At 41.1% G+C, this 20453-nt stretch overlaps 1 protein-coding gene across 1 annotated transcript; it reads right to left on the minus strand.

Moving 5' to 3' along the window:
* Positions 1-679: 679 nt before the first annotated feature.
* On the minus strand, positions 680-20096 carry RIC3 (RIC3 acetylcholine receptor chaperone; the record flags this gene model as incomplete). The annotated part of the gene is made up of 6 exons (XM_082316610.1): positions 680-1161; positions 2274-2422; positions 8451-8544; positions 10673-10751; positions 12015-12238; positions 19949-20096. The coding sequence occupies 6 exons, from the start codon at positions 20094-20096 to the stop codon at positions 680-682; spliced, it is 1176 nt and encodes a 391-aa protein (XP_082172736.1).
* Positions 20097-20453: the final 357 nt, after the last annotated feature.

Below are 20453 nucleotides of genomic sequence, written 5' to 3' on the forward strand. Positions count from 1 at the left end.
CTCACGTTCGTTCTGGAACACAACATAGATTAGGCTACTGATCCTGCAGCATGGAATAAGCTGGGAAATGGGCTGTGGGTTGGGGCAGCATATCATTTTTGTGGATTGTAGTGACAACAGTTTCTCAGGCATACAGCAGCAATGACACAGTTGAGAAAGAGTCATATCTGTGACTATGGTCTGTTCTGCTGATCAGTTAGCATTCAGGTAGGAGAAAGAAGGCATAGTTTCTCCTCCAGCTTCCTGATAATCTCATAAATACATATGGATTTGATTAATTTTCATAACTGGCACCACAAAAACAGATGTTTTTGAGAAAGTGAGAAGAGACATTTTGTTAACTCTGGGATGACAAAGGGCAAAACCAAGGACTGTTTCTTCAGAATTGGAAAAGAAAGAATCACAAATATCTGAACCAAACAATCTGCTCCAAGATACCAGTCTCCAGAAAGCAAGGACAAAGCACTGTTGGCAATGTCAAGGTAAGCCATGAGAAGACTGCAGGAAAAACAGCATTGGCTTCCAGTTCAGGTAGATGATGTGACTGATTTTTACCATGGGAATGAAATTGGTACAAGGAGATGAACACAGAGAAGTCTTCACTGGGAACAAAAACCACATGAATAACAGTTTATGACCTCTACCTTCACCATCTAGATAGCATCCAGTATTGTCCCTATTACTCAAGTCCTTTCGTGTTGCGCTTTCTCAGTGTGCCTGTTTCATCTGAATCACTGGCTTTTTGCTTTTTCAGTGCTGCATTTTCATTTTCTGACTCCACAGACAGGTCCTCTTGGGCTGCCTCTTCTGCTTCGCTGCAGCTCTCAGAGTGGAATCCAGCATTCTCTGCTATGACAGCAGGATCGTCATCCTCATAGCAACAGCAGCACCCTTCAGTGCTCTGGCTGTGATGAAGGTCCCTCTCCTCTTCACTGATGCCAGCTACCTCATCCTTTTTCTGCATTAAATCATGACTGCCCCTTCCCATGGTCAGCAGCGTTTCATTGCACAGATGCTCCTCATCTTCCATGCCCTCCATTCGTTCTGCCAGCTCTTCTGCAGAGGGCTGGCTCAGGTCAGGGTAATCTACAAGGATTGTGTCCTGTTTGCGCTTGAAGCAATCAGAGTTATCATAGACAGGATAGGTCTCTTCTGGATAACCTTAGGAATAAAGTGATATGCAGCTTAAAGTTTTACCAGCATTTAAAGATAGTACTGAGTTCAGTGATGGATGCACAAGTTTGTTTGTTAGAACAGTTGTTTTTAGCATTGCCTGTCACCTATTTAATGCCATGTATATGTCACAGTATTAAATCCATGGCAAGAATGTGCAAAACATGACTTCTTGGGAGATGATGAGAAAACTCCACCTATTTTTAGGGAGCCAGGATATCAACCTTGACTTTCGGGAGTGAATATCTGAGCTTTGCTGAAAGCTATGGGAGCTAACAGGTGAAAATTGCATGTCTTAGATCTTTAAATAGATCCATTTTTTTTGTTTCTGTCTACAGATTGACTGATTCATGTTTTGAAGACCTTTGCTATAAACAGCATTATTTATAAAGTCGAAAAAACAGATATGTCAATGACTTTGTGCCTTTCATTGTACAAAATGCATCATATGAACTTGACTTATGAAAACAGAGCTCGAGGCCACTGTTTATGCTTTATGTTTTGGATCATTTTTGAAAGCTTCTTAAAGAGCAAGGAATTAAGTCTGCATTTAAAATTATGATAGTGAGCAGCTCAACTAGGATATCTTGAAAACACATTTATGTAACAAGTAAACACCAAGGAATGGAAAGGACATTAAAATAAAGAATTTTTAAAAGACAGACTTCCTGGAATTGACTTTTACAACATTGGGAGCAAATAAAGAACAACTAATCAAAAGTAAAAACTGTAAGTTATCCAAAACATACTGATTCTGATTTCCAAGGGGTTTATGATTTTGCATGAAATCTAGCCCAAGAGAAAGATATAAACCTACAGCAGCCAAGACCCAGCAGCAGATGGAGCATATGTGAATATTCATATGCCACTTTTGGCAGCAGATAGTGTAGTGTTTACACTAAAGGAGATGCTGGATGCCTCCAAATCTATTTTCTTTCTATTAAGGTCGGGAAAACAAACCACCTCTTGCAAAGTTTTGAACACTGACTTCTGAAAAGGAAGGATAAAGTTAACAAAAAATGTTGAAAGGATCTGAGACTATAAGTACTCCTTATTCCATTTTTCTCACTGGGGTAATGGTAAGAAAGACTCTTGCTTACCTTCCCAGTCCTCCATGTAAGGAGCTTCTTCAGCTTCCTTCTCAGGAGAGATGCCATCTATGAATTTTCCTTCTTTCATAACTCTAGTAATTTCTCGGAGTTGCTGAAGTAACCTTTTTTCCTGGTCTGTTGTAACATTTTGAGTCCTGCTAGAAAATATTAGACACCAAAATTCAGCCCACTATCATTACAAACTGTTAACAGAGTTTGAACCCAACTGTCTGGTCCTTCCCAGCAGCACAGTCTGAAGAAACCTGGCTGCAGTGTGATCACTATTCCACATCTGCATGTGGTCTGCACTTCAGCTTGGTATAAAGGTTTATCCATTTATCCAGAAAGCCTGCAAACTTAAACAGGTAAAGGAAGGCAAGTACAACCAATGTGAGAGCAAGATGAAAGTGACACGCAAGCAAGAGTTATGCTACAAAAGACACTACAGAAATTTCTGGCCTTTAAAAGAGTGTTAGGTGAGAATTAGAGGGCCATACCTTGTTTGAAGCATTATTAGAAAATGTAATTCAGAACCTATGCTACATTTAAAACAGCTTGTGGGGATGATCAAAATGTCTCACACAGACATTAGTCTCAAGAGCCTAATGATCCCTAATTATGACCATTAACAGTATTATATTTGCAAGGCCTCATTAAGAACTGTCAGTTGGACAGATCATCATGTTATTATACAGAGTCAACAATGCTGCCTGGCGGGGAGGTGAGGGGAGAAGCAGGAAGGAAGGTTTAAAAATGAAAAGAAGGTGTTACATTTAACTTCAACTTGCCCTTTACAATCAGAGGGAGAGTGGGAGAGGACTGAGATTTTTATCAGATTAAAAGCAAACTATAATTTTGACTGGTTCTACACTGCTGATTCTAGTAATTACCACTGCTCAGGTAATACAATTACTTACTGTAGTAACAAAAATGCTTCCAACAGATAAGATCATGTAGTCATTACATGTTATTTTCTCTGGAAAAAAAATAGTCTTCTAAAAATCTTATGGACAAAAAAGAAGTATTTGGAGGGTGGTGATCTGAGCTCTACTAACTCCGTAGGTCAGAATGAGAAAGACACTTCCTGTACTTAGGGGTGAAAATGGTTCTGACTGTTGTGCTTGTTTCATCTTGAGTTTCAAGTTGCTCTTGAGTAGGTGTTTGATCTCTGTGTAAGTAAGTGCCAGTTCAAGCCTCTCAGGGGACTGAGGCACTACTCTGGCGCTCTTTTGAATCTCGCTGTGTTTTAGGCAGGATCTATTGCCCCTAGTTACTCAGAGAGGGTGGCTCCTGGCATGCGCAGAATGCTGAACTGTAGGTGGTACGTGAGGTCAGACAGACGATCTCTGGTGATCTCCAGACCATCGGATAGACAGATAATCTCCAAGATTAGACAGCTGCTCAGTGAATCTTAGGGATGAGATGGGAAGAGGAGAGCTGGAAACAGATTAATGATTTTGGATTTAGGTGATTAGTATCTACCTAAACCTTGTTTCAGATACCTGAATTCTCATACTTAAAAACTTGCAGCATTCATCTTCAGTTTTTCCTCTTACTAACTGTCGTGACTAAACCAGCACTTTAATAGGTACTTTGTGCTACTCTACATACATGGGAATGACGGTGACACGACAGTTACTCCACTAAAGGCAGCAGAGTCATACTGGTTTAAAGCCAAAGAGATTAGCGTCATACTGCTGGTTTGTGTGATGGCGATCAAAGTGCTGACCCTGGGCTAGATTTTGTGCACAGTTGCACACACAGTTGCCTGTAACTGAACTTAGCTCAGGAGCAGGCCCACTGGTTTCATTAGCAGCTACCCAGATTAAACTGTGATCACAAGGCTAAACATCACTTCTCTGCACTTCCCCTGAGGGGCACTTTGCCCCACAGTTTGAAAAGCTGATACGGTCCCAACGCTACACGAAGGTTGCACTGAGTCCCCTCAAGTTGCGGTGGCAGTTTGTTCCACAGAACAAGCAAAGGTGTGAGACAGCATCTTCTCAAAAGCCTGCATCATGCAGATGTAGAATTTGAGATGTGAATTAAGAGGCACAAAAAAATAAATGGTTTCATCAGCTAGCTGCTGTTGACAGAAGCTGTAATAGAACTGCCAAACTAATCTTCCTTTTATAGACAAAAGTGTATGTAATTTGAATATATATCACCTGGATAAAGACAGAGAGGCCTGTCTGTTTAGCACAATGGGGAGATATGCTAGCTCAGATAATAGGATCAATCAATGCAGCTGCATCACTGTGGCATTTCATATAGGAAAATTCCTAATATGCTGGATACTCTCATTAGAAAGCACTACTGTCTTATTGCAACAAAAGGTCTCTGTAGTTCAGAGTATTCCTCCTCCAGACACCTTGCTTAAAAGACAAATTTCCCTGCAGAGAGGGAGAAAGCAAAGCCCATGCACTATTTCTACTTCATTTAAGGCCTCTAGGAAGACTTACTGTAGGATGCTGGCAATGTATAAGAAGACATCTGGCTGCCTGCGTATGGGAGATTTACCAGGGTATAATGCACTTATGAATACTAAGAGGACAACAGATGCAAAAGGTTTACAGTGTAAGAAGAGGTCATTATTTTTGCTCTGTGTTTGTAGCTCCAACACAGCTATTACTTTTCATAGTGGCAATGCTTACGTTTTATAGAGTCCCAAAGTGCTCACTAACAGGTAAAGTAAAGGTTTCTTATTCTTACACTGAGATCAGAATATTTCCGAAAGAGCTATCATGACTGCAGTGAAAATCCATAAGCTAACATGGTATCTCAGACATGTCAACCGGCATTTTTTTCCTTCATGATCTTAAAATAATCACTATTAACATGCAGCTATAGCCCAAAAATGGCACCCCACAGCGTATAGCTTCTTTCTCTCTTCTGTATCACATTTGCTGAGTTTATGGTAAAAAGGGAAGTTTTTCCAGTTGGCAGCCTGGTAAACAGGACTTTAAAACCAGGTAATCGAGCTGCATTATTTCTGCCTTTTACCTAATTACCAGAAATAACTGAGATTTTTTTTACAAGAGAGTATTGTACCATACTCCCATTGAGAAAAATATTTACAAGTATTCAATTTAAAGTGGTTTCAAAATACCAAATTTTACAGACAGCAGTGAAAAGAATATAGGTAAGAAAGACATCTGTGAGAATGGCTAGGGAGATCTTTTGTACCCATTATATCACTGCCCCAACATTGAAACACTCTGCTAAAAGCCTGGAAAAAAGCAATATGCATGTTTTTGATGCAGAGAGCCCTGTATAACAAGCAATCAATCAAGTCTTTATTTCTGAATCATCAAATTCCTCGCAAGGAATTCCTCATCTCTGCTGAGAGATACTGGACTATAAAGGTCTACATTTAGAAACTGGAGATACTGAGGTCCCCTTAGTGATAGGATGTGATGATAAATTACAAAACTGTATAATATAAGTTTATAACCTGTTGAAAAAAGAGCTGGGAAGAGTGCTAGATTTTCTCTGAACTGTGAATCCTTATATCCTTAGGTGCTATGTACTACCCATTTAAGTGTGTGCATTAGATGATAACAATTATCTCTGTCTATCTCTCAGTTTAGGTTTGGTTATGTTGCTGAGGACCCGGCCAGGTAGTTCTTTCTTCCTCGTGCTTTCTTTACCTTCCTTCTAGTCCTTGCTAATGCATGCTAGGCCGTATTAAAAGTATCTGTACTTGTACTTTTTGAAAGTTTTGCATTTCTGCAAGGGGGTTTCTGTACTTAAGGCTGTAGCAATTCCAACTGGTATGCTGGTTTGGAAGGAGGTCTCCTTGGTTGGTTTGGAGGTTGGTCTTCAAGCCTCATTAAAAAAAAAGCAAATCCAAGTTTCTGCCTGCCTACCTTCTACAACACAGGGCTGGATAATACTAGCTATCCCATCTGAGAAAACCAGCTAATAGTATTGAGAGGTCTTCCAGCCTCACTTCACTCAAATGCTTTAGGAAGAAAAAGAAATGAGCAGGACAAGCCACAGCAAGAAACCACCACGTACACTTGCTACAGAAGAAAGCAGTACAAAATCACACAGCACAGCATATATTATCCCTTTGAAACAGGATTTCTTTCTATGGCACAGCATTATCTGAGAATAAGCTGTCCTTCCAAACTCATCCGTATTTCAAAAGCAATGTTTTTTTGAAGAAAATATACAAAATAATTAGAATGTCTTTGGATTCTAAGAATCTTCACCAGAAGGAGAAAGCCAGGATGAATCCTGGAGCAGTTCAGCTGGGAGGCAAATACTCCTGAAGTATAGTGAGAGGACACTGAGGCCCGAGCTCAGACCTCAGCACTATTACAAACACTGTGTCGTGGTGATACATCGGTTTCTGTGACAATGCAAAATACATCCTTTGGTTTGGTTACTAATACTGCACTGGGCAGGCTGGGCATTGCTTTCCCATATCTAGTACAATGGGCCATGGTCTCACCTGGGGTCTTTCAGCATTAGTTCAAATTTGATATCAGGTACTTCTTTCTCTGACTTTTCTTTTGTAAGGATTTCTGTTTAACTGCATATTAATAAATGGAGCTCAAGTAATTTTTGCTCTCTTCTTCTTTCCTTTTTATTTAAATCTATCAACATCCAGATTGAATAAGCCTAGCACTGTACTCTGTGCTCTAATTACACTTTCTAACCATACATCTTATTTTAAGACATTCATCCAGTATTACTGAACTTAATGAGCATCACAGTGTAGATTAAGAAAGCTTCAAAGTCTGGGTGTATTTGAAAAACAGCTATATTTGCTCCATCTAGAGGTGCTTTTCCCCTTCTCTTTAAAGAGGCTACATACAAAATTCTTTATTAGATTCAGATTCTGATTTCCCCTGAGGCCTTTAGATTCATCTATATAAATAGTTCGGTTGAACAAAGCAGGGAAGTTCTACTAAATAAAGGCTCTGAGCCAGTAACACAGAGTGGAACAAATACTGGATCAGACCCTAAACCCATTTTCACAGTAAAAAATATCCTACCCTGAGAGTCAGCACAATATCTGGGCAGCTCATAGCCTATTTCTGGCTGCTTAAAGGTATGCGTAGAGCATTGTGTTAGCTCTCCAAAACAGAGATGAGTAATAGTCAAAATAGCGTCCTTCTGTTTCACTAACAAAACCAGGGCTGCTTAGGGGTTCTCCTGCTGGAACCTGGCCTAACACAGGCAAGTCTGGCACCTCGTCTTCCTGAGACGAGTGCAGCCGCAATACAGGGCACGGTGCAAAGTAGGCAAAACTACATGCTCAAAGAGAATGCGGTTTGAAGCATAAATTAACATAACGTGCAAGTTTGGCACAGAATTGTTCCTACAGAATGTGTTAAAACAGGCATTGACTGATCCAGACAAAATTAACATGCGTTACAGCCTGAACAGCTATCTTTTTTGCTTGCAAACATCACCTTAATATTCATGGTATTTAAATTTTCAAACACTGCAGTTATGCATTGTCCTATTAATGTGTTGTTACGCTCCTTATGAAAAACATAGACTTGTTTCCAGTGTTTCTTTATAATGTACAATAGTGATCTCAGATTTATAGCAAACATTAATAAACATAATAAATTTTTAAATCCTGATTTTACAACTCTTTTCTTCTTTCATATTTAGAAGCAAATGCATGGATTTACTGGCTACAGGGTAGAACTAAGTTATGGAATCAGATTATTATACAATTCTGCCCTTAAAGAAATATTTTATGGATATTCTAACAGGCATTTACATAGATTATAATAGCATTTCTATTTAGAAAAATAATCCATAGAACTGGAAAATAGCATAAAACAAGTGGGTCTCTTAGGAATCATTCAGAATACTACTTTGGGCACGTAAGACTGTTTGTTTTATATGCTTTAAATGTAGATGTTTTATTTTCTGTTTACACATACCTGTCATTATCTTCCAAATAACACACAACACAAAGGGGGAGGGTAGGGAGAGTTGCTTTTCTGTTTAAGGAAAATGAAGTTGGAAAAAATGATTTATTTTAAATATAGACGCTGAAAAGAGAAAAACTGCAGAACAAAAAGTGTGATGTGTAAAATCAAATTTCTACAATTTGAAGTAGTAATAAAAATGCTATTTTAATATAGCCAATGTAAGAAAGTTTAATTTCTAATCAGAGCAGAATCTCTCCTTAAAATGCTGTAATTTGAAGCATACCTGTCATAGTTAGGTCCTACTCTGTTGATTAATTTTTCCATAGCTTCTTCTGTCTCTCTCAGTTTTTCCTGGAGTTGAGTGAGCTGATAGTCAGCTGTAAAACAAAAAATATCCCAAGATCTGTCAGTAGGAGCTTTGAAAATGTATCCCTGTCCCATTATCACAGGTAGCATATGCTGTACCAAACCAAACTGGCTGTGAGGAAACTAAAACATGCAGCTTAAAGAGTTCTACCTACTTTTCCTGGTATAAGAATGTGAAGACTATTGCCAATGGTAATGGGACACACAGAAAGCACCTTCTTTCAAAGGTTCCCGAGCAACCTCCTAATAAGCAGAGTGAGCGGGCCACTGCAAATGCCCTCGCGATTGAAGTGAGGGAAAAGAAAATACCATTTTTTTTTCCCTAAGGAAACCATAGTGTTTTGCTGTCTACTGCAGAATTAATAGTTCTCATGGAATTAAGTACTTGGGAACAGAGACAAAAGGTCACTTGAGCATTTTCTAATGAGTCTAAGGTTTGAGAAACCACAGCTTTATCAGAGAGAATAAAGTTCATGGGCTTGATGGCATCTAACCCTGCACAGGGGTGCCAGGGTAGCCAGTGAGTGCTAACAGTCTGCCAGGCTTACCAGGATGAGCAACACTAGCCACATGGTGTCTGTCTGGGGAGCAAAGCACAGTATGTCCACGGCTGCACGTTTTTCAAAAAATGTGCCCATAGTACAATAGTAGACACACATGCATACATGCAGGAACACCCATACTGGCTTTAATTTAGCCAAAAAGTGTTAACAGTGAAGATGCAACAGCATGGCTGTCAACAGAAATGCTTGAGCTCCTTGTTTGGCCTTTGTAGCTCATGCTCAAAATCCTATAGCCGAGACTTCATTGTTCACAACTGCAGAACAAAATGAAACCAGCCTGGGTTAGTTAGTTCAGCTTCTACAGGCACACCCATTTAAGCAGCACAAAGGCACAACGGAACTCTGACATAGTAAGTATGGAGAAAGCCATCCACAAACGTCCTGCTTTTGGGAAGACCTCCATTCTGCAGAGAATGTCATTACTTAATGCATCACTGATGTCATTATTTTGCATGTCTGAGACTTTAAAAATAGGGGAAGGGAAATTGGCAAAGAGAAAGGATGTTACTCCCTCCAAGTCACTATGTAAGTGGTTCCTAGTCCAGTGACTTGTCCCCTGCTCTGCTACAGCTTGCAATGAACGCTTTAGGAATACTAATGAAGAGCTCTAGAAAAAGGGAGAGTAAGTTTCATCAGTAGTTCTTTGAGTTATAATGACGGTAAATATTTAACTTACTGCAAAGTTAGTTTCTCTTACCAAGCATTAGAGAAAAAAACACAATTACCATTGCTAATAAATTGCACAAAATTGCCAGGCACGATGCAGTACAAGTGCACTGAAAATACAATCTACAGCACTGAGTACATTAGGTATTCCTAATATACGCATTAATGTCAAGATAATTACAGCTATGTTAAGAGAATTACCTTACTGCTAGCACTTTCTATAAAGCCCCAAGTACTCTTCTTTCCTATTACAATTTAGCCAGCTAAACACAACACATTTAAATACTGTTATGGTAACTACTCATCCAATCTTCAATAGTAAGCTTATTAATTTAACTAATAAATGTCTACAAATAGTTGCATCTATCCCACCGATGTTTAGGTAAAATCACAATAACATTTCAGAATACTGTTTCCTTTCTCATCAAAACTTGAAAGTTTTTGCAAAAAACGAAGGGAAAAAGTAGGGAAGTGCCTGGTGATGGCTAAGAATTCACAAATTCAAAAAAATGAAGGTAGCTTTTAATAATATCTTTATATACTATTACTAGAACATTACGGATTATAGAATAATTATAGATGGACATCCTATTATCCATTTTTAATCATTAGCTACATAGCTTTTCAGCAAATCCATACAGTTAATTCAGTGAACCTCATGAAAAGCCATTGCTTCCAGGGGAGCTCGGGATCAGGCTACTATCGCAGAGTCTCATTAGCTGAATGAGATTAGAAAGTGACGGTGCAGTAATTCACTTTAACTCTTGCTCATTCCAACACAGAAGCTTCGGCTTGTTCTTTACAGGGGGAACAGCAGCTTTACAGTGTGCCCAGAATTTGAAGAACCCAGTTGGACCGTGAGTCTACAGAGTCAACAGTTACACAGATACAACTCTGAAGTCATACTCACTGATTTTCCTCTTCATGTTTCCAGGCGCAGCAGTAGGGCATTTCCGCTCTCCAGCAATAGTTTTTCCCTTGGAAGCCAGCTGATGAGTGAAAAAAGACAACCCTTCTATGAGTTACAGCAATAGTAATATATAAGCCCCAAAGGCAATAGAAAAAGGATAGAAAACTAAAATATGCCAGAAAGTAACCACAGAAAAGCATGCCCAGCAGCAAAAACAGACAACCATGAAAGATGCCTGGGAGATCTTGCCAGCTGAAAACTCCTAAAAGGCACTTGGAACAAATGATATTTTTAAGCATAGTGAAACTATAACTCATCAAAAAGAACTTTTTCATTTTAGAATATTTATCTGTTCCAGCCTGATCCCGTAATTCTTCTGCGTATAGGAGGGAAAATTGGGCAATAATTGTGAAATAAAGGACAGGTTCTGAAGGAATTATATGTGACCCAACTTGTCCCTCTTGCAATGTTTTCCTTACTAACTTCGTACCTGCAGCAAAGTTACTGGCTGGCTCTATACAGAAGCTGCAGGCTATCTATTTCTTTCGTCTTCTCTGTGTTTGACCAGCTCACCCAATTCACCTCGGTCTTGCCTCTTGCCTATCCAGAGCAGGCTCAACTGTTTGGACACTGCATGGTCCAGATTCAGCATCCACTCAAAGGAAAAAACATTTCCACAAGTCCACTTCTCCCTCCTCCCATGCAGCTGACTGTCATCACCTAGATGCAAGTCACATCTGCATAAGAAAAAGCCATGAGAAGTTCAAATCACGGGTGAAACACTTGAGGGGAATTTGGGCTGTGCTTTTTTAAACTAGCTTTCAACCAGTTCCTCAGCTGAGGTAGTTCCAGCATGGTCAATACAACCTTACAAACTTCCATTCTCCAAAAATGTGGTGCTTTTTTTCCAGAAGGTATGCAATAATTGTACTTTCTCTCTCCCACTTTAAATGCATAACACAATACATGACATATACAGTATATATAATATGTGGTCACACATAATAGAAAAGAATACTATGTGTATATTCAAAATTAATCTAACATTGTTCTAGACATACACATTTTCCAGGGGGGAAAAAAAATCCTTAAAAAAATTGTAAGAGGTCAGAGGCCAATACAGGATTTCAGCAACCCATCCCTGCATTCTTAGCTACAGTCTTTGCAACAGCAAAAACCACAGGATACACCAATCTTTCAACCACCAGTCACAGGTCCAGCATAAGCATTTTTTTTTGAGCAAGGTTGAAATGGAACCAGGTACAGATATGGGACTATCGTTTCTGTTTGGGGGTTTTTTTAGTTGTTATTTCCCTGACTTTTTAATTTATGTTGGTCTTACCTTAAATAAAATGTACAGGATATATAAGAAGATGCCAAATCCATATATAGGGATAATCTGCCCCACAAGACCTCTCCCAGTTCCACCAGTGCTTCCACCACCACCTCCACCTGCCTTGGCTTTGGCAACTGCTTCAGCAAGGTGAGACCTTGGAAAATGAGGGGCAGCTCGGCTGTCGGGAGTGGCCTGGTAATGCATCCTCGGTGGAAAGCGACCAAGCTTCCCTGCAAAAAAACACACAACGATTATTTTTCTTCTATTACTTTTCACCCTTTTTCATGCAGCCTAAAACTGCAGCAGGTGTGGCTGACCTCTTTTCTCTACTTTTAAATGCACCACCACTGATGAATAAAGTAACTTGTTGGACTGTAAGTACTAAGTCTGTAAGCTCAACCCTCAGTCACTTACTATATGCAGTGCTAGGAGTTAGGTATGCACAATTATTCTCTTGATTTTAAGAAGAGAAAAAGCTGGCATGGCAATTAACAAAACATGGAGTTTAACAGTTATATACTTGCCCAAAGACCCTATGAAGCAGCATTCCTAACAGGATGAAAACCCGAATACTTACTTCTGGTTCTCTGCTCAAAAAAATCCCAACCATCAGTCTTCTGCTGTGAGCTTGATCTTTTAATATTATGCAAAGGCATGCTAATGTATAAACCACTACCCATCTAGCATCCTGATAGACAACTGCAGTGTTCGCCCAGTATGGATTTTTGGCTATTATCATAAGAAGTAGTATTTTACCTGATTTTACCAAAAGAGTAATGAAAGCTAAAGAAAAGTGATGGCACCTCAAACTGTTCTCCTTAAAAAGGTGTTGGGTAAAACAATGTCAGAGAGGAGATTGAATATAGCTTGGGACATATGGTCTTCAGCATTTTAGAGGGGAAAAACGGTTTCTAGCTTTGAGAGAGGCAGAGAGAATTTAAAACAAGAAAGGGGGGTGAGCATAAATGGATGCATGGATGCTAGAGTAAGACTGCAGAGAGCCTGAAATGGTGCCGTGGATGATTTCATTCAACTGAAAGGCACGACAATCTCAATAAATCTAAGCTCATGCATTATTCTATTTTCTTGCTGCCATCAATTCAACAGTTTTGAATTCACTATTTTACACCTCCGTGTACTCAACATCCTGCTCTCTATCTCCATATCCAGCCTGGACTTGCCCCTGCACTCCCTTCCACTGTTTGGGACTGAACGGAATTACTCAGCTACTCCGTCACCGAGTCTGGTGGCAGGAGGCATTAGATGGAAGCACCAGAGAAGGGGAACGCCAGGCCAGGCTGCAGCTCACCCCCCAATGCCGGCTGCAAAACTCCTCCTCCCTGGCACACGCAGCAGGAAAGCCAGGCAGCCTGGACACCGGTCACTGGCGCTGGGGCAGGCTGTATGCACTTGCATAAAGAAAACACAAAACAGGTTTGAAATAGCACCGAAAATAACTAACTTTACTTCCACAAGTACCCAGCTGCAAATATTTTTAAGAGGAGCAAGACAAGAGAAAATTAGATTAAATTAACATTTGCTCTTGCTAGGACACACCATCATAGGCAGCTAAATTCCTGAGCACAGAAAATTACAGTAAATACATATTAGGAAGTGATATCAATAATTCGTGAAGTTCTACCATTAAAACCATGCTTGTCTTTCAGGTGTTGGGTGCTGTAGGCTTTAGTGAAACTGCCCAGGTATACCACTACTGAACAAAACCTCTTTGAGATTAGCTCAGGCTTATCTTTGAGGAAGCTGTTATCATGCACTTTAATTTTAGTGAATTATTCAAAGTCTGTGACGGAAAGTATAGCATCTTATTTACAAGAAAGTCCCATTGCTCCAGCAGGAATGCCTTGTAGCAGTAGGTCACTGGGGAAACAAGTGTGATGTCGTGTAGTGAGCAGTATCACTGAGGTGGGGATGAAACAGCAGGGTAGATAAACCTTTGCGAAACATCTCATACCCATGCAAATATTCTTCATTTAAAAAAAGAGAAAGCAGAAAATAACTGACAAAGGTGAAACTGTATTTAAAGGGAATAGTTTTCTAAATTTTCCACAAGGCCTCCTTTGTGCTTTAAAAGGTTCAACTCAATTAAAGATAATCAGGCCAAAGGCACACACGCACTAGTCATTTCATTATCAAAATAATTTCAAAGGGGAATTTCATGGCGCCTAGTTGTAAATCTTCCCTGTTGATTTTTAAACTTTTATAATGATTTCCTTATTTTTAAAAAAAAAAATCTATTATATTCCATAGCTTTTTATTGTGAAGAACCCATGCAAATTATAGCGGAAATTGACAGCACAGGCAACTTGAGCACCGTATGCAAAAAGCTGCCAAATACACACTACATAAATGGAAATGCCTAGTGATTTGGATGCCACTATCAATTAAACAACATACCTCATGCTATTAAAAAACCCAACACCCTAGCACACCGGTAGGTGATGTGACTGGATTCCACATTTCCACGGATAAAGCAAACCACTTTCAAATGGAGACAACGACATACTCTCCATCAATGAAAACAAGTGACATTTCTACGCAAGCACAGAAGGGCGTGTGTTGGGTCCTTCTTTGCTGCACCATCCAGTTGCCAGTGCTGATAGTGAGTACTTCAACAGGACATTTTCAATGCTGTGGGAAGAGCATCAACCTCCATTTAGCTGTAAAAGGTGCCACAGTGCTGCTCTCCTTTTGAAAGGTTTCTCAGCTCCCCTGCGACAGCCTGAGGGCTGCCTTTACGCAGACCTGACGTCATGCTGCACGTCGTAACTCCTCCGAATACACCCTACCTGCCTTTGCAATCTTTTTACCTAAGGTTTACCCAAGATATTTAATAATTTGTCAGTTTAATGCTTCAAATCAACTTTGCAAACCAGCTACAGGGCAAGCAGAGCATGTTTTGTCTAATCCTGTCCCTTCCATAACTTTAAGTCCAGAAACGAAATTATGCCCCAGCTAATGTTTGTGTTGTTTAAGAGACTGTGGGTTTTTGAATGTAGATGAAGTCCTTAATAGCAGCATCACATTAGAAGTACTGTGTTTTTTTAATCTTTTAATAATATTAACACTCAACTGGAAAAAGCAAATCTTAGAAAGTATATTTATAGCACATCTAATACAACAGCCAACCAGCTGATAATATTCAGACCATCCAAGTGTCTTTTTTCCAAGAAAGCTCTTTTGTGTTCTACCTAATGGGGTTTAGGAGTTGCTACTGAGACCAACTTGACTATTTATACAATTATTTAGACTTAAGTTATTGTACGATTCAGCAACTCTTAGTCTAGATAATATGTCTTTCTGCAACATCTGACCAGCTGTAAAATGCTGGGATACATATATACGCATATAATAAAAAAATAAAGTTTGACATACAGGAAGTACCTATGGGCTGTTGCTATGTTCAGCTTGCACTCCATTCATCAGGAGGTTTACGATACATGACTTCATTTATAAAATGTGCATGTTCTTCAGACCCCAGGAAGCATAGGAGGAGGGTTAGAGATGGGAAATGACAGTCTGGGAAGTGCGTGTGACTTGTCCAAGCTGACAGCAAAGCAGAGAACGCTGTTCTCATAGCTCCTCAAATCTCAACCAAGCTGCTCCTCAGGAGGACAGCAGCCACAGTTCTGCTCATGCTCTGCAGTAGGCGCTCTGCTTTTTTTCTTCGTTTCCATCCCAAACCCATGGTTACACTATTTTGGTTTAGAGATGCTAAGATTAAGTGTGTTTTTTCCAAGTAAGACATTTACTATTCCTTCCTGTGCATGCAAAACCAACGAAACAAAAAAATATAGCCCAAGAACAAGCCAGCTAGACGTTTTGCAAAAGCTTTAACTGAAAAAACATGTCACAGTGGGATACAGAACTACCCTCCTGCCTCAGCAACGCAAATTCCAGTCCTCAAACCTATCTTCACACTGTACTCTAACTAACTCCCACGTTTAGGGGTGCTTAGGTGACATTTACATTTTCCTGGTAAAATTTTCATCATAGTGAGTGAAAAAGAAAACCACCGCTTTTTCAGTCACAGGGATCAGAAATGAAATATGCTCTGTGAGAATCAGAACTCAGCGTTTTGTATGTTTTTCTCCCCTGCTCTGTTGGACTTGATATTTAAAGAAGACGTGTGCACTAAGCAAAGCTTTTGCTAAGTAGGATATGCAAGACTTCCTTCTCTGGTAGATGCCAATAAAGAGGCATTCGTACTGAAGCCTTCTCAGGACACTGGAATCAATCTTTAGCCCCTCAGCAGTTTTGTTTTCATAAAACATTTATTTTCTCTCTCTCTGCGTCCAGTGAGATGAATTGGCCAAAGGGTTCTAAAGCTGCAAGTGGGAACACACAGAAAGACACATGGACTCCATGATAAAGTAAATTGATCTTCTCTAGACTGAAAGTGTCCTCCTAGGTTTTCTTGCATAGCTTCCACATTTAGTATAATAGCTTAGAATAATCTATAAAGAGACTGTTTTCTTGACATTTAATCCAAATTCTCTTTCAAGCCACTATATCATTCCTGATGCTATTCTTTAACACCCTCTAATTTCCCCAATACCTCTGCCCACAGAAAGCCCAAGTAATTAATCCTTTTCATAACACTACAAGTTCATGTTCAGTTCATTGTTGAGGCCACTCTCTACTTCAGTATTATACACTATCACAAGACCCATGTTTTAGATTTTTTTTACACGTGCAGTGTAATATTTTTCTCTTCTAAATCTTTTTGTAAATACTTCCAATTCTGGCAGACAGTGTAACAACAAGATGAACTGGACAAACAGTATGCATTCATTTAGTTCTTGCTCTTTTACTGATATTTACAAAATAGCTCTAGCTGCGTTCCCAACAACACAACTTTAGAAAACTACCCAAAAAAGGTTAGAAGGAATGACAATTTCAAAATTCTTATTTTAAACCACTGCACAGGTGTTTTTAATGGATACAGTCAAATGCCTCAAGATTTTTTATTAAATACTGCAGGTGGAGGTTAAAAAGCAAAACACAAAAACAACCCAAAATGGAAATAACTTAATTTTCTTAAGTAAGGACACCTGCAGGCAACTGATGTGTGCATTGCACAAATCCAAGCTAGGCAGAGGTGTCACCTGAACAGTCATGTATTTTTCTTGTAAAGCTGATGCCACTTTATTCTTCATAAGAATGCAGACAGACTATATACCTATTGCCATGGAGCTGTAAGGTTTTTCTTAAACTACCAACTTAGAGAGTAGTTTTATAAAATCCATGGCATATATTTATGAACACTAGACTTCAAAGCACTTTTTAAACTGGTAGTAGCTCTTTTTTCCCCCTTTGCAAAAGATGTAAAAAAAAAAAAATTTAACACCCGTCCATGAAGTAAACTAGAAATGTGATACATTCACAGTAAGTGCTTTAAATAAGTTCTTTCATATACATGAACTATTACTATGAAAAAGAACAACCTTCCTGTCTGAAAGATAATATTAACTTCTATAGTACTGTGCTCACCATTTTCCTAAAAGAGACCTCTGAAAATGGCTTTATTAGAGAAAAGCATTCCCATGCTTAAAGCCTGTTTCGATAAAAAGCCTTTGGTAACGCTGAGTTCTAACAAATGGTAGTAAACTTTAAGAATGTTTTATTCAGAGGCATTTTGCCCCCAAGACTACAATAAGCATTTTATTAACTTCAAGAATGACATGATTACTTCAAGTCCCTGAAACTTTCATCAGGTAACTGCAGTTACCAGTTCACTGAAGAGGACAACTAATGACAGAGATATGAATTGAACTGTTCAATCAAGATTTATTCTTCCAATAAAAAAATAAATTCAGGTGAAATAAAGTTTGGTCTACAGAGCAGGTGTAATGAAATTCTTGCTATCAAGTTGAAAATATGGACTATAAATCCTCATCTGAAACGGATCAGCTGAGGTGAGGTATTACATCCTCGGCCAAAGACAGGTGCTGGGGTGCAACAGAGGAGCATGCCGAGCGTTCACTCTGCACCAGGCAGACACCAGCTCGTGCTGTCCCATGATCTCCTGCAGGGTGATGGAAAGAGTATTTATGCTACCTACTGATGACGGAAAGAGTATTTATGTTACCTATTTTAAACATTTAACTGTGGCTGTGATTAGTCAGCTTATGACAGCACTGCTTAAAGCAGGCTGTGCTAGAACAGGTATGAACGTCATCCATCAGACAGATATCACTGAAAGCAATTTGGGGGCAAGTTTTTTGTTTGGTTTTTTTTTTAAGCTAATTTTTATGTCAGATCAATTCAATCCAGTCCATCCTGCAGCCAAAGAAAGAAGCACCAGAACATGAACTAACAACTGCCCAAGATTGCACTGCTGTGGGAGAACAGTTTGTCAAACTCCATCACCTGGTATCACTGTGGGATCAGTCAGGAGCTGCACATGGGCAGAAGTTAACGGAGAGACAGGTACCACCTCTCAGAGCATCTGTTCCCATCTCTGCTTCCAGCAGGTGACTCCACAGTCCTCACCGAGCCCCTGTGCTGCCTGCTGCGCCTTTGCGGCACCCAGCATCATGCCCTCGCAGTACTGCTCTTGATGTGCCATCAAAAAAATCAGCTACCATTCAGCTTTTCAGTGTTAGAGATTATGGAATGAAACTCTAAACTTGTAGATCTACAGTGCTGATGAACATATATTCATGTTCTTAAAGACCAAGAATATACACAGCAACAATGGAAAGGTAGCCATACTATAGAAGTCATACATTTCAGTTCACCCTCAGCATTGTTTCAGCAGTAGCTTCAGCCTGAATGTCCTTAAAAAACCCTGCTCAAATGAAATCAGCGTCACTCAAGTGTACGGTCACGTAAGAACCAGGCTGTTGGAAGGATGCAGAAGATAAAGTCACCGAACACAAGTCCCTGTGGGACACCGTCCAGCACAATGCAGGAGTGCTCTGTACTTCCATCAGCCTCACCTCTGGCTTGCGGGCAGCCCTGGGGAAAACTCTTTCTCTGCCAAGGCCTGGGGCTATGATACTAGCTGCTTTTGAGAAGCGCCTTGGGGAGAAAAACCTACAGGAAAAGGCCATAGGAGTACAAGAATGGGAGATGCTTGTATGAACCCATTCCTCCAGAACTTAAGAGGGGACATGCAGAGTGGGAGGGCAGGCAAGAAGCACATAGCTCAAGGGACTGCACGGACAGGACCTGAGTCTAAATGAGTCATCACGTGGCACATTTTTACGAGAATCTGGTGCATGAAAGCCAAGTTTAAAATACTGGAGTAGGAAACTAAATGAAGATGATTCAAATGAACTTTTATTTCATATGCAACAACAAAAGCATTCCGTACAGAAAATAACAAAATAATGAAGCTTTCAAATAAAAAGTGATGTATCACAACACAAAAAAAAGTGGTATGAGTATGCCTCTTTTCAGTAGCTTTGTTACCCCACTCACATAAAACAAAGTGAAATTTGGACGATTTAAAACTATCTTTTCTGAAGGTAAAAGATAAATTACAGCAAAGATGGAATAATAAATTCAGCCTTTGACACTCCACACGTCTTTAGGGAGAGAGCATGAGAGAGTGAGATGACTGACACTTATGGGAAGGAGTAACTACGCTACGTTTCCATACCAGGCTGCCGAGCACCTTCCAGACGCGCCGTGCAACCAAGGCCCGCTCACGCACAGCCCGCCGGGCGGCAGCGGCACAGCCGCGGGCCGAGAGCTCCGGGGCCGGGCCCAGCGCCTGCCGGGCCGGCGGAGACAGCCCGCCCCGCCCCGGGCTCACCGCTCAGCCGCCCCCCGCATTTTACGCTCGGCCCCCGCGCAGCAGCCGAAACGCGGGCCTCGGCGTACCGGGGCGGCGGGGACCGGCGGCCAGGAGCGACCCGCCCTCGCCTCAGCGGAGCCGCCGGCGGCGGCGGGGCCCCGCGGCGGCCTCTTACCCTCGGGCGGCGCGGGCGCTGCGAGCGGCGCAGCCCCGGGCTCCTGCCTCCCGCCGCCCCGAGAGAAGAAGGTCCGCGGCAGGAGGAGGGAGACGCAGAGCACCAGGCAGGAGACCACGGCCACCCTGCAGCACGTCGAGTACGCCATGGCGGCCCGCGCGCCGCGGAGCCGTTACCGGACCGTTACCGCACCGTTAGTCTCTGCGCAGGCGCGGGCAGCGCGCGCATGCGCCCTGCGCCGGCCCGGCCGGGCGGGAGCCTGAGGGGGCGCGGGGCCGCCCCGGCGCCTGAGGGGCGGCGGGCGGGGGCGGCCTGGGCCCGCAGCGGGGCTTGCCGGGGCCGCTGGCCCTGCCTGTGCGTGGGGTGTGGGAACCCCCGGTCCTGGTCTGGGTTGGGTCCTTATGGAAACGGCCCTGAACCTCAGAAACGCAGGGCAGGGCAGGACAGGAGGGGCCCTTGGGAGCCCCTCTTCCCAATCCCGCCATAAGGGTTTTCCAGGTGCTGT

Source organism: Platalea leucorodia (assembly GCF_965183815.1).
Source record: "Platalea leucorodia genome assembly, chromosome: 7".
In the NCBI taxonomy this organism is placed as follows: domain Eukaryota; kingdom Metazoa; phylum Chordata; class Aves; order Pelecaniformes; family Threskiornithidae; genus Platalea; species Platalea leucorodia.